Here is a 14,420-nt window from a genome sequence, read left to right as displayed (position 1 = left end):
AAAAAAATAAATTTTAATTGTTGTTGTATTTGTTACCAATTTTTTTCAAAACCGATTTATCTCGCAAACCGTTCATTTTTTCGAAATAAATAAAGAGTACCATTTTTAAAGAAAAACCTTCAGAGTATCTAATAATAATATTTTCAGTTTGATAAAATTACTTCTGTCAAAATTTTGAGAAAAATTGTGATAGGGCCAGTCCGTTTCTGGACACCTGATAATAGCAAAAAGTTGATTTTAGCATCAAATCGTAGAGCTCCATGTGTAATACAACGTACGAAAATTTTATTAAAATATACAGGGTGGTTTCAAAGTTATAACCCTAAACGTTAATTTCTAGGTACCCCTTTGACCCCCCATAACTCCGTTAGGGGGCACATTAGGAAAAAAAATTATAGGAAGGACTAGTTTTATTTTGACCTCCCCTATACACTCCCGAGAGATTAGGAGGTACTTACCGGACACCCTGTATGCAACCAAAACATTCGAGGTTAGTAAAAAAACTAAAATTTAAATTACTTCTTTTCTATCTTTCGGGAAATAGGAGAAAACCGCTAAGTATCGAATATTTCCCACCCTGTGCAGCATCCCAACAATACTTAATAATGATTTAAATGAAAAATAAATTTCGAGCTACCCTCAGACTCGGATCCACCACGGCGTATGGGTCGCTGGCCGGACCCATTTTGGCGGTGCATGAGTAGTGGTAGATGGACAACGTGTACTGCCTGATGTAGCAGTTCCAATACTCGTCCGTGTAGAGGGGTAGGTGTTTGCAATTCGGCAACGGCACTGCGTGCAATCTCGCACCGAACCGTTTCAGAGCCTCCGTCTGTCCGTACGCCACGGCCGCCTTGACTCCCTCCCTCAGCACGTTGACGTCGTGGGGATGGGTGAGGTAATTGTGGTACAGCAGAGGATACTCCAGGGGATCCTTGGATCTAGAAACAATAATTGGTAGTCTCCGTATAAATGCGACCCCATTCAAAATTACACTGTACTTGTATGAAAAGTATGCAACACAAACTTCTGGTTACCTCAACAGAATCTCTCCTCTGCTCTTGGGCCTCAGCATCATGGAGAAAATAGCGAACGTGTCCCTGTTGTTGATGCCCTCGAACACCTCCTTGTAGAACTCGTCCGACAGCCCGTGCGCCTTTTTTACCTGGGTGCCTCCGTCGGCGGCCGACGACGTGCTGGTCAACATAAACTCCATGTCCGGCCAATCGTCCGACCTGTTGGCGTATTTGGTGGGTATGAAACCGACTGCCTCCAGGCCTATGGAAGACGTCAGGGGACCGTCTTCCTTGAGAGCGTACCTTATCGCCGTGTTGAGATTGACTAAACGACTGATCACCAGGCTGATAGGGTGGTCTATGAGGAAGGTGGCGCTGGAGGATATGTGATCCTGCAGGTTTTTACCTATATTGGAAAGACAGTATTAAAACCTAAATAATCCAGTCCACCTTACCATCCTTACCGACTCCTGGAGAATCGTGTATAACTCGAATCCCCTTGTCCTCCAGGTGCGTCCTCGGGCCAACCCCGCTCAGCATTAACAGCTGTGGGGAATTTATAGCCCCGGCGGCTAGAATCACCTCTTTCGTGGCCAGAACCGTCCTTTTTTTGCCTTCCTTGATAAACTCCACGCCGTAGGTCCTCCTGGAGTCGGGGTCGATGAGCACCTTGGTGACGTGCGAGTACATGGAGATGTGCAGGTTCTTCCTGAGCCTTATCGGTCGCAAGAAGGCCTTGGCCGTGCTGCAGCGGGTGCCTCTGCGCATGGTGAATTGGTAAAAGGCGAAGCCGGTTTGCTTTTCTCCGTTGACGTCCCGGATGTCGTAGCCCATTTCTTGGGCAGCTTCTAAGAAGGCCACGCCGAGGGGGGTGTTGTATGGACTGTCCTGGACAGTCTGATAACCACCTGTAATAAAATCCAATTAAATATAAAGAATACCAGCGTGCTTTATTGATCAAGAACAAAAAATAGTTAAGATAAGCCCTTAAACTTATAACGAGCGTTCAAATAAAAACGTGGTCGAAGTTGGCTCTGACACATTGGACGTAGGGAGTAGCTTATAGTGACCAACTTAACCTCATTTCTCAACGAGCTGTATAGCAGCTGTCAGTTTCAATAACGTTAATGACTATATAACTTTATTTTAAAGAATAATCGTGATAACAATAACAAATAATTAAAGGAGCTGCGGAAAGTGTCCCCCTCCTTGTTATAACAATAAATTAAAGCAGCTGCTGAAAGTGTCCCCCTCCTTGTTCCAAGCACTTTTCACACCTGTTCCTCAAAGAATTAAAGACATTTTCTAAGATGCTCGGGGTATTGTTAATTTCACGAATCTTGTCTATAAGTCGAGCCTGCAGATGGTTTAAATCAGGAATAGGCAGTTCAAAAATAGTGTTTTTAAGGTAAGGCCACAAAAAGAAATCACACGGCGTAATATCACATGACCTCGGTGGAAATTCATGTTCAGCATTGAGACTTATTAGTCGATTTTGGAAAACTTCCCTCAACATATTCATCGTCTCTCCTGCCGTATGTGCCCTTGCGCCATCTTGTTGAAAGTAAAAGTTTGTAATTTCGTTTTCTTCCAGCTGGTTAACAAAAGGAGCGATAATTTCTTCTCTATACCTTTGCGCAGTAAGAGTACCGTTAAAAAAAATAGGTCCATAAATCCTCCTTCGATTGAGAGCACACCAAACTCCAATTTTTTGAGCGTGTACAGGGCCCTCGACAAAAAAGTTATCTGGTTTTTCAGAAGACCACATTCTCATATTCTGTGAGTTTACGTAACCACTTAAATGAAACCAGGCTTCATCAGAAAAAAAGGTGATATTATGAAGTTCACCATAGTTGTTTAAAAACCATTCACAAAATACAGACCGTCGCGGAAAATCAACTTCATGAAGTTCTTGCTGACAAGTTAAACGATAGGAGAACAAACGCAAATCTTTTTTTAACACTGTGTGGCAGGTACCGACTGATACGCCCACCATTTGTGATAAAACACGTACAGAAGTTCTTGGCGCATTTTCCATTATTTGTTGGACATTTTCTTTTAATTCTTCAGTCCGCTTTTTAGGTCGGCCGCTTCCTTCTTTTCTTGTTACACTGCCCGTTTCACGAAAAACATTAACACAACGCTGAACTGCACTTTGAAAAATTTTGTACTCAACAATGCCGGGAAATTGATTTTGAAATTCTATGAAACATTCCTCAATAGAATACTTCCACATTCCATCAATCTTGCGTCCATTTCTTCTATGATAAACACTTTTTGTTCTTGAGAAAACACCATTTTAAACGCTTTTTAAAACGAAAATATTCAAATTGATAGCGGCGATATAGCGCTTTGACAGATGACGTTTAAGTTCATTTGCTATACGCTACGCCCTACGTCCAAATTTTCAGAACCAACTTGACCACGTTTTTATTTGAACCCTCGTTACTTATAAATGCTCTGTTTTATTATCTTTATTGTTCTTTTGTACATCCGTTATACTGATTAAAACCTAAGGTCACGAATACAATAATTTGAATCTCCAATAAAAAAATTGTTTAAATGGGCGACGAATCCACGATAAAACTAATTTGAAGCGTTAGAAAGTCCATTAATTCAATAAGTTTAACCATCCTTAATGCAAATTCAATATTGTTGTACTCGATGACGAAGGTTTTATTTATTTGCTGTTATTATTATTAAATGTTTTCGCCAGACCGTGAATATATAACCGAGACATTCACCTTACACTCTAGCGCGTTCGGCTCTGATTTCTGAATATTCACATTATGTCTCGGCAAAACCACAATGCATATATGTGTTATTATAATCAATATACTGACGCGTGAGTTCATGTAACGAATAAGGATAGTTGTAGTACTTAATTAGTTAGGTATAAGAATACTCATACCGTGTCTATTTTCCCTTGTACATACGTACCAAGTAATAAAAACAGTAGCGGTTGTAAAACAGATATTTCATGTCATGTAACTATTGAACTTACGTCTTTATTAGATGTAGATTTTGTCTTTTAGCAGTTATTTAAACAGGTTAACTTATATATCGGCGCATAAATGACATCTTTTAGTACTTTCTTATCTAATTTTTGTTTTAATTGTAGCGTTACTAGTACCGATACTTTTCTGCATCTTTTAATTAACGTTTTGAATTGGATCATTATTTGACTTTGATTTATTATTTGTTTGTTTTATCATTCTTATTTTTAAGTTGAGTGTGATACAATTTTTTCCTTTTGCTCTTTTTTTTCAGTTTTAGTCAGATATTTATATAGCATTTTTCCACTATTGGAATATCGGCTTTCAAATATAAGATGTAAATCTCCTACGAGTATTTCCTTGTATATGTAGTTTGAACTCTTCTACCGATGTAGTATGTATTTAATTTTTATATTCAGGCTACATAGCACGATTTATTCGGATTCTGGTTGTTATGAGTTTGTATGAAACCATATTTTTTCCATAAAAATTAATTGTTACCATTTTGTTTTAAAGTTATTTACGATTGATGATAAGACTATTTCATTAGGCTGAATGCAACTTTGTTATATCCAATCTATTTGATTTGATATAAGTTTGCCGTAGATATATCCAATGCAATTATAGTAAGTAACTGTTGCATTATTATTAAAGAACTTAAACAATTTGCCCTGGCTCTTGTGAAAAGCTACCTACCAGTAGAATGGTAACGCGCGTTCTTAGCCAAATAGGGGTTTCTCTGGTCCTCGCTCTTCTTGAAGTACGGCAGCACTTCTTCGTACGACCACCCATCGTTTCCGTAAGCGGCCCATCTGTCGTAGTCCCTCCTGTTGCCGCGGATGTACAGCATGGTGTTCAGCACGCTGGATCCTCCCAGAACCTTTCCCCTGGTCCAGCTGCACCGGTTCTCCACCATGGCTTGGCAAGCCGTATCGGAGGGCTCCGTTCTGCAACACGAAGACGTGCACAAAACGGTAGAATGGGAAAGGCGCAAAATATTGATTTGTTAGACATTTACTATCTATATTTTAATGAAATTCATTAAGATATCCAAAAAATTGTATGACCCCATGTTTTTTTATCAGTTATGTAACGGGAAATGTACCATACAGAACGCAGGAATAAACAAATTTGGAAACATGAGAAAAGAAATTTAAATCTTCCGAGTTCCAGTCTAGGTATCTGCTACAGTATTCTTATAAAACTACCAGAAGTGCTGTCGTTTCTATTCTAAAAGTCTCTTAATTCTAAAAGTTTTCTGTTAAATTCTGATTTTCGGGCATTTCTATGTTTTGTTTTGTAAGTTCTGCATGCTACATTTCCGTAATTACGAGCTCTTAATTTCATTAAGGGTAATTTTAACAAATTGTGGTAATAAAGTAATTATTTTTCAACAGATTTAATGACTACTATTTTTTCCAATTCGAACTTACTTGTATCCCCAGTCGACTTTGCTCTTGTGCAGATACAGGCTCAGGATGGGCACATCCGTGATCTCGGTCTCGTGTCCTCCCGCTTCCAGCAGAAGGACCTTCCAACTGGGCACCTCCGTCAGTCTGTTGGCGAGAACCGACCCCGCGGACCCAGACCCTACGATCACGAAGTCGTACGTGGGATCGACGTTGGAGCGGTCTAAGGGTTTGTTCTCCGGATCAAATTGGTCGTAGTGGAAGTACGTCATGGTCGCTATGAGAAAAGGCAGAATGGCGATTTTTCCCGCTCCTATTAGGCCTACCCCCGCTTTCACAGCTCCCAGGATAGTCGACAGCAGTATCACAGCCATTTTCCTGTAGGTCCTTGACTTATTTTCCGTTAGTTCGTTTTCGGAGAACTTTCGTAACTATTATTATTAACACTATATCGGGTTATCGAATACACTTATTTAATTTTTGGCACGATTTAAACACTATTACGTTTTTTTGGGACTAGATTTGGCCTATGGCAGCTTTAATTGTGTTTTTGTGTATTGTCTGCAGCACTTTTTACAGTCTAGCACTGATTCGAGTCATTGTAATCTCAGAGCGGGTTTATACAGGTCCAATTTGGCAAAGAAAAAGGACGAGGAGAGTTCTACGTATATTTTGCGTCTCAGATGGTCGATCAGCTTCAGCATTCTTGCGTCCATGCTGGCTCTTTTGAAGCTGAAAAAACGGGACCTCATTAAAAAAGAAACTAGCAAAAATTTCTGTTGTAAGGATTTTCTATACCATTAATCGTATTTATAGTATTTGCAAATCGGTATTAAGAAAGTAAAGTCTATATTTTCGGTTTATTATAATTATATAATTGGCAGGGACATTTTTATGAACTTGTGACGTTAAACTTTCCCAAAATGGAATTATACGCTTGAGGAGTTACGAGAGAGTGGCATTCTTCTTTCTCTTTATATATATAGACCGTGCATAAACACGTGCAAGTTATCTATATACAGGGTCTTCCATTTAAGACGAATTCCTCCCTATCCAAATCAATAATACCTACAAAAAAGCGTTTCAAATGAAAGTTACAATAAGTTATTGACGACTTGCGAGTTATTTGTGCCATAGTTTTTTTTAATTACTTATTTGGATGATCTGTGAAAAAATTGAAACGTCATTCCAACTTCTGAGAACGAAAAATATTGATTTTCGACATGTCAACAATTTGTTGATGTGGGCGATATTATAATGAAGTGCATATTTTATTTGTGCTTGTGATTTTTTCACCGTAAGATTTTTGGTCAGGCAAAACTGTTTTCATAAAAATAACCCGTGACATTCTTTTCCCGCAGCGCACCGATCTATTTCATTCATCAAATAAAGAGAAAGACATTAAAATATCAAAAAATATTAATTATACTCGTAATCAAGTTGTATATTAATATTATCAAAGTATATTAATCAAATATTGTATTTATTTTTACGTCGTCAATTTATATTATTATAGCGAATATGTTACATACCCTCAAGATAATTGTAAATTTTCTTCTATAATTAAGTTTAATAAATAGTATTTATATCCGCTTATTGTTATTTCAACACATTTTTATGTATTAGTTACGCCAAATGAATTATTGGTACATTTATTTATATTTCGTTTCTTGACAATTTCTCTCGTTGGGTTGTGAAATGTGAAAGAAACTGAACTGCTAAATTCGAGCCAAAAATTTCAGACCGCGGCTTTCACTTTGAACGGATCCAACATATCAATTAGGACTGAGTGCGTTTTTTTGCCTGCAATTTCGAGCAGGTATACGTGACCGAACTTATTTTTCACCTTGAAAGACATCCATAGCCCCTCAGCAAAGACAGAAAAATAGGAAGCATGCCAATGATACAGTTAAAGCCATTGACCGCCAAAAAAAACTAATCGAACACTCATCGTTGTTCCCGTTCGTGCTATTTTCATCGGTCGCGTTTTGTTTTGAAAAGGCATCTATCTACCTTGGAAGTTCAATGCCACGACTAGTAGATCGTGGCCGGCGATCAAACGACCCGAAGGCTGTGGATCGGTGAAAGATCGACCACTTTCTATTCGCGGCTATTGCATTCGATCGATAGCACAATAATTCATTTAAAGTCTACTTCGCTACGCCCCTGAACCTGATAATAATAATGGGGAATGCTGTTGTGTAATGATAAAAATTACGTTTCCGGTTTTATAAAGCGAGGGGGAACAACGGCTTTTCACTAATATGCACTGTTTAGTGCTATAAAGTATTTCAAATTTATTTTATTAATTATTATACTGAAGAAATAGCCGACGGTCTATAATTATAGAATTAAAAAGAATATTACTTCATCGCCTTTGCTGACATTACTTTATTCTTGTCGACTATTCTGTTTTTTTCGTTTTGGTAACGTCATACTTTGGTTGAGACTACACACTATAGTGCCAATTAAGGGGGGGCGTATATATGCGTAACTTTTTGTCCAGCAATTTAGAAAATCTAAACAAGTTAGAAACAATATCTCTTCACTGTTCCCTTTAGTTTTCTCCATGACATAACACAACAAACAGTACATTCAAAATAAGGAAAAAATGTATACCTATGTTGTATTATACGAGTATGTTTATCTTACGTCGCGTACGGTACTGTAAACATAATCACACCCCGCAGAATGCTCTTATCAAACTATTAACACATGAATTAGTCACTATTATTGAGTACCTTTACAAATTTGCTGGACAAAACAGGGAAGGTAGATTTTTAGACGTTTGCATTTTCTCCGTGATCTTTCAATGCAAAAAATTAATCGGAGTTGCGGTAGTTCGACGTTACTCTTCGTCATTTTCTGGATGGATCTACTTGTTCTACCAATGTCTTACAAAAAATACGATTTCTTGTGTTTATAAAACGCCACCTTAATGTACAAAAACGGCCTTCAAACAATAGTAAAAAATATTCCCTACCTCCTTTGTGAAGGAAATTGTATTTATTTGAAGTGAAACATACTTGAATCAATTTTTAACTATTACACCTCAAAAATTTGTATTCATATTACCTAAGTAATACCTATGCCATAACATACAATCAAATCATTAAACGAATGTTTTTGCTTTTGCTGTTAATTATTTAAATTGTTAGTGAAATTGTTTAAAGTTGCTATGTAGTGATTTAGAATTTTTATTCCGAGATTAAACCTAGTAACTTTTCTGAATTAATTCGCAAAATTTAACATTTACTCGTACATTTATAGTATGACCACGGATTGAGTTTACAAGAGTTTACAAAAAGCATTCTTGATAAAAGTTTTTGCTTGTTTAGAAAATACAAATCGTCATGACGAACTTGGTCCTCTTGTAAACTCAATCCGCGGACATACTGTATAGAAGTACGATTTTTCGTACATTCAACTGTTGCTTTTACTCGAGGGTACAATCAATAATGATCCTATCAATCACTTTAGACAGAACAAATACACCTTCTGTTGAAATGATATGTAAAAAATCGACTTAAAAACGAATATAAAAAGCTGCTGTTGCAGGAAAATCCTGGTCGAAGACCATTCGATCGTCAATTATATGCAACTGACACAATACTTATACACCGCAAGTTTTTATACTCAAAACTTTTGTTCAATTTTACGCACCAGCTTTGCAACAGCATATCGTTAAGCATTCACCAAGAAAAGCCTTCACGCCTGACAGTCGCATGCTAACGGTGAAACTGCCTTGTTATAGAAATATAAAAAATCTGAGTGAAGTCTGGTGATAGTCTCAACGAATTCGTCGGTCCTGATGATACAGTATCACCACTTAATGAAATGAAAAAATATCAAAACTATACAATTTTGATCTAATATCACGCATCCTTGTAAGGAGAATGAAAGCACATTGTGACAATTCATAGTTCTATTCATTTAAACTGTTATACATAAGAATAAAGTAATATTATAAAAGACTTTCTCCTATTCGAGTTTTCGTAATATCCTAAATAATATGATATAATAAGGATACATCTGCAAATATGGTTTGTTTAAGGAAACAGACTCCATTACAAATTCGATGCTTAAATATTTAGCCGTTGACATCCTTTCTAATGTCGAAATTCTACGTCTACACGTTGCAAATATTGAAAATTCCTTTTAACGTTCGCGAATATAATATACGTGTTGCCCAAATTCAGAACCTACTAGGTTATTTTTTCTCATCATTTTCCTTTCTTTTTTTATACCTTGATTTAAAATACACGTAATAGTGTCATACAAAAGTTAAATGGTTGTTGTCTTGGTATCAATCTTGTTAATATTGTTTAAAATCAAATTTCGGGATATTACTTTTTTACGTACCTAACCTATATCTATAGCTGTCCACTACTCGATTATAAATATAATTATTAATAACTGTACAAAAAAATCCATTGCCATTTTTTGCTCTACTCCAGCAAATAAACGCGACCTAGTGCTCAAGTATGGAACAAAGCATAAATACAAACAAATATTTTCCGTAAAATTCCCAGTTACCACAGTGATTGAATCTAATTTAATTGACGAGTACGCCCCTTGGCAAAGGAAACGGTGACATTATGAAACTAGATGAAAAAATTACCTAGTACTGTACGGTAAATACCTATATGGCGCGTTGGCGCGACCTTGGGATTCGAAAGGGTACTACATTTACTTATGCTAATGTTCAATACCTAAAAACGATCAAAATCCCATTATCGCTTGTGAAACCACTAAATAGTTACTATAGAAAATGTACTACATACTACCCAATATTACGCAAACATTGAATATTAAAATAACGGAGACATCTTCTCACATTGAAAATATTTATCTCTGCATTTTTGGACGAAGCAAACGAAAGTCTGTATCTTTGATATTTATTTTTGGAAATACTTTTATCGTTCAGACAGACGTTTCAAAATATAGAACCAAGCTGTAAGTAGTGTAAGTACATATAAACAACTAAAAAGTTTCTAATTCGTTAACATGGAACGTGCCATATGTTGCCGAGATCTTGGTTCGCAGTTTTTATGTAAGAGGCCTTACGTTAACCTGGTTCAGCAGTGAACTTGCTACTAGTTTTGTAGGATAACATCTGCATGCCGGAAACCTACAGAACGTGGTGAAATTCAACGCACAACTCGTGTTATACCAAAGTAACGAGGAATTTTAATGCTTTCGTAATGTGACGGGGAGTTTATCCCACTTTGAATAATTAGATTGTGATTGTCTTGTTGTACTTTGCGACGTAGTGAACGTACAAACTGAGCTTAATCAGAATCATATTAAAAAACTCTTAATAAACAATCATAAAAAATAAGCGAAGTTTTCGTATGCATGTCAGAAAAGAAATTTTTGAAAAAAATTATTAGACAAAAGTTATTTTTAATGAATTAAATATGTGGTTAAAATTTTGGCACTTATTTCTGGGACACTCTGTATGCACGCCACCGCTAGTTGCAACAAATACTTTTTACAGTTCCAATAAAAATATCTGATAAAATATTCCGATATTTAAAATAGTCTCTTATATTCTCTATAAAGGAATGTTTTGTTAACATTTTTTATCGGCAGTTACCTTGATATTGCCGGTGTTATAATTTCGGAAGTATATTCAAGTTTAAATTTTGGTTTGTTGGTAATAATTTGTTATGGTTACGTCGAGGACTTGACAACACCGAAAGAAACGTTTAGGTAAAATACCTATTTAGAAATATTTTACGGGCGACGCGAAATAGTCAAGTCATTCAAGGACGTGTTAGATAACGTTTGTCGATTCTGACACAGTTTGGGTGAACTCGAAGTGTGCCATGGAACCATGTCTCTCGATTATATAAGAGATGACTAGTTTTGTTTTTCGTATATACCATTAATCTGCCAGAGTTGCTTAACGCAAGCGAGGTTTTTTTTTAACCAATTGTTTGAACGGTAGAATCCAATTAGAAGAAAAAAGTCAGCTTGCAAAGGTCGGACAAGACTTCGATTGCGTAATTGAATAGTTTTGAAAAATAACATCCATCCATGTTTTAGTACATAGTCATTATTCCTTCCCTCATAGTTCCGTCAGTTATCCCCTACTACTTTTTTTAAAAAATAGTCTCAGTATTAGATGCTTATAAGAAGAATGTGGCAAAAATTTATTAACACTTTCTCTCAATCAGCGTAAGATATCACCAAAATGAAAGATTCCAAATCGAAAACATTAATCAAATGACGGAAGAATTGTGACGAATACATTTCTTTGAAGATTCATTTTTCGGCATATCTAAGAACAACACTAGAGCAATTCAGGAATCGAAATGGAATAAATCTGTTAATTAAAATGGCGAAATTACTTTATATAAATAAGGCAGGGATAATGGTCTTGGTACTTACCCCGGCATGAAGAACGAGCAGGTGCTGTTTCATTTACATTTAGCGAATACGACTCACTTACTATTGTATATTCACATAGCGTGATGCTTTGCAAACATCATTATTTTATTTAATTAGTCTTTATTCCATCATATTTCAATACGTTTTGAATTTCCTCTTTTTATTTGAAACACTCGGTTTGAAAATAGTTTTCCGTGACTACCTTTCGGTAAAAAGTTTACAAATTTTGAATGCAACACATTGTATAAATAACAAGAATGATTTTGTTCTTTTACTCATAAACAAGTTATTATTGGCTGAGGTCAGCTACAACTTTGGCAATACGTTTCTCGAAGAAATAAAATTTCGTTAAGTATAAGTATTCTTTTAGATTCCAATCTGCTGCACGTGTGATTCTTTTTCTTAATAGATGATTCTGTTTCTCCGCAGTTAGGTAACACATAATTAAAATCAATTGCAAAATCGATAGGTGGTATAATAATTTCCATAATTTCAAGATTACTGATGGGGAAACAACAGTTTTCTACGATTTCAACAGACTATTTAAATCGTAAAAGAATCCAGTGTCGGAAAATTATTTCTTCCTATTTTCATATCTATTGTTAAATCTACTTGTAAAAATAACAATTATGAATATTGAAAATATCAAAAATCACAAAACATTTAACTAATTTTGCAATTTGTTCAAAATGTGTATAAATAAAAGCAAATATGTTTGTAAATATGTATGTATACGTAATTCAATAAAATTAAAATACTATTGAAGAGAAAATAAATTAAATAAAACTTGTAATATTGATTTAAATAATGGTAGATTATAGGCTTTTATATTCTGTGAGACTAAAATATTTTGATATTAGGTAAAGTAACATTGAAATAAGCAACTTATTTTTTATTCTTAATTAAATATTATGACATTTAAAAAAATTCTTTACCACTTGGTTATTAGACAAGTAAAAGGTCGTTCAATTATCACATCAACTTAATAACAAATAATGTTATTTTAGATTTTAAAGGGTAGTTGGAGGTACATAATTTGTGTGTTACGTTTTCTTCGAAAGAATAATATAATTACGTGTCATCGATGTAACAGTTGACTTGCAGTGACAGAAATCGTGAAAAAAAAGACCTAAAACATACCCTTGTGGCACTCCGCCATAAGCTTTTTGGTGATAAGAGTACCGGTTATTATGTACAACACTTAAATCTATCCTTATCTACAGGCACATGGTTTTCTTTATCAAATATATCATTTGGCAAACGCAGAACCTCGTACGCGAAAAACGCTACTTCTCACCAGCCCGTACGACCACTGAACTTCATTGGATGGCGATGCCGCCTCGCAAAGTCGGCATATTCAGTGAAAGTTCGACTTGGACTGAAAAGTGAACTCAAGTTCGCGACGGACAGTCCATTGAAAAACTCTGCCGGACCCGCCGAGAGACGACACCCTCTTATTTACTGGTTTTGCGGGGAGGGTGGGGCCGCTTTATCTTTGCCATTAGCGCATATGCAAATTCATCCGCGACATCGCGACGCATAATAGGATGGGCGCAATACCTACCGCTTTTTTTGTAACATCTCGCTAATGTAGAAAGTGCGTTTGGTAATTCGTGTTTTTTTTTTCATTTGTCCGATAATGGAAATAAATGATGCTTACGTCCTACCTAGATGTACAGGGCCATCCATAAAACTCTTTTTTCTCCTTCGCTGTTAGCATATTTATACAGGGTGATTCAGTCATAATGTCATTAATTTTAAGAGCAGATAGAGAAAAATGAGTATAATACGATGGCGTGATTAAAAAAAAAATTAAATGCATATTTAAGCTGTAAAAAATATTTTCAAATCATTATTTAACCCCCTTTTCAGGCTGTTACTGACCGGCTGACGTCACAATATTATGCACGGCTACGATATGAACCTATGAACAACGCGCCCTAGATGCAACGTTGCCATATTTATATATTTTCGCTCATATAAAGACAATAAATAAACGGTTTTGCTCACGTCAACCAATAATAATTTAAAATGCTATAAATTATTTTTTATTTATGCAATCAACATATTAAATTGTTATTGTTGCCCAGCAAGAACCTCGAGGTCTGAGCATGCCTTGCCAAAAATCAGTTTTTATTAGCATCATAATTTTAATATTTTAACAACATTTGCTGTAAGCCCGAAGGGGAAGGTTTTCAAACAATTCTACTAAAAATTAGTAACGCGGCCCATTCAGATGTTCAGGTAGAAAATGCGGCCCAATTAAACGATCGCCATTGACATTGACACCGAATCTCCTCTGAAAGCTATACCACCGACGAGTAGTGTGCGGGTAGTAGTGTGTTTCATCTGACCAAATGTGACTATTATGGCTGCAAAGAAATTAGCTGTTTCACTTTAAATAAGATTTAATATTGAAGTTACAAAACCCCAAAAGTTCAAATAATTTAAATTTCATTTCATAACCATTTCAATTTCGTTACAGAAATAATGTCATAAAAAACCAACACTCACTAGATAAATTATAAAGAGAGGATAAATTGTATGCAGTATTTAAATATTGACTGCAATTAGAAGAGAGACTTGTATATTCCATAAAAAAA

General features: G+C 35.8%; 2 protein-coding genes across 2 annotated transcripts in view; one reads left to right on the top strand and one right to left on the bottom strand.

The window, feature by feature from the left end:
• LOC108909647 (flotillin-2) overlaps positions 1-14,420 on the top strand; it is a 309,055-nt gene that overhangs the window by 223,708 nt on the left and 70,927 nt on the right. The gene's annotated exons all lie outside the window — the stretch shown is intronic.
• Positions 611-13,212, bottom strand: LOC108909636 (glucose dehydrogenase [FAD, quinone]). Its single transcript, XM_018714023.2, has 6 exons — positions 12,958-13,212; positions 5,446-6,153; positions 4,709-4,959; positions 1,481-1,924; positions 1,038-1,422; positions 611-941 (listed from the first exon to the last, which is right to left on the bottom strand). The coding sequence occupies exons 2-6, from the start codon at positions 5,793-5,795 to the stop codon at positions 611-613; spliced, it is 1,761 nt and encodes a 586-aa protein (XP_018569539.1). The 5' UTR covers positions 5,796-6,153; positions 12,958-13,212.

Source organism: Anoplophora glabripennis, unplaced genomic scaffold, assembly GCF_000390285.2.
Source record: "Anoplophora glabripennis isolate ALB-LARVAE unplaced genomic scaffold, Agla_2.0 scaffold529, whole genome shotgun sequence".
NCBI lineage: Eukaryota > Metazoa > Arthropoda > Insecta > Coleoptera > Cerambycidae > Anoplophora > Anoplophora glabripennis.
This window is presented reverse-complemented; position numbering and strand designations above follow the sequence as displayed.

Bases quoted from the DNA above. Each gene is read 5' to 3' on its own strand.
- LOC108909636 (XM_018714023.2), bottom strand. From the start codon at position 5,795: ATGGCTGTGATACTGCTGTCGACTATCCTGGGAGCTGTGAAAGCGGGG. The intron at 1,925-4,708 runs GTAGGTAGCTTT...ATTTTATTACAG, and splicing joins CGCGCGTTACCATTCTACTG to GTGGTTATCAGACTGTCCAG. The intron at 942-1,037 runs GTAACCAGAAGT...TATTGTTTCTAG, and splicing joins AGAGGAGAGATTCTGTTGAG to ATCCAAGGATCCCCTGGAGT.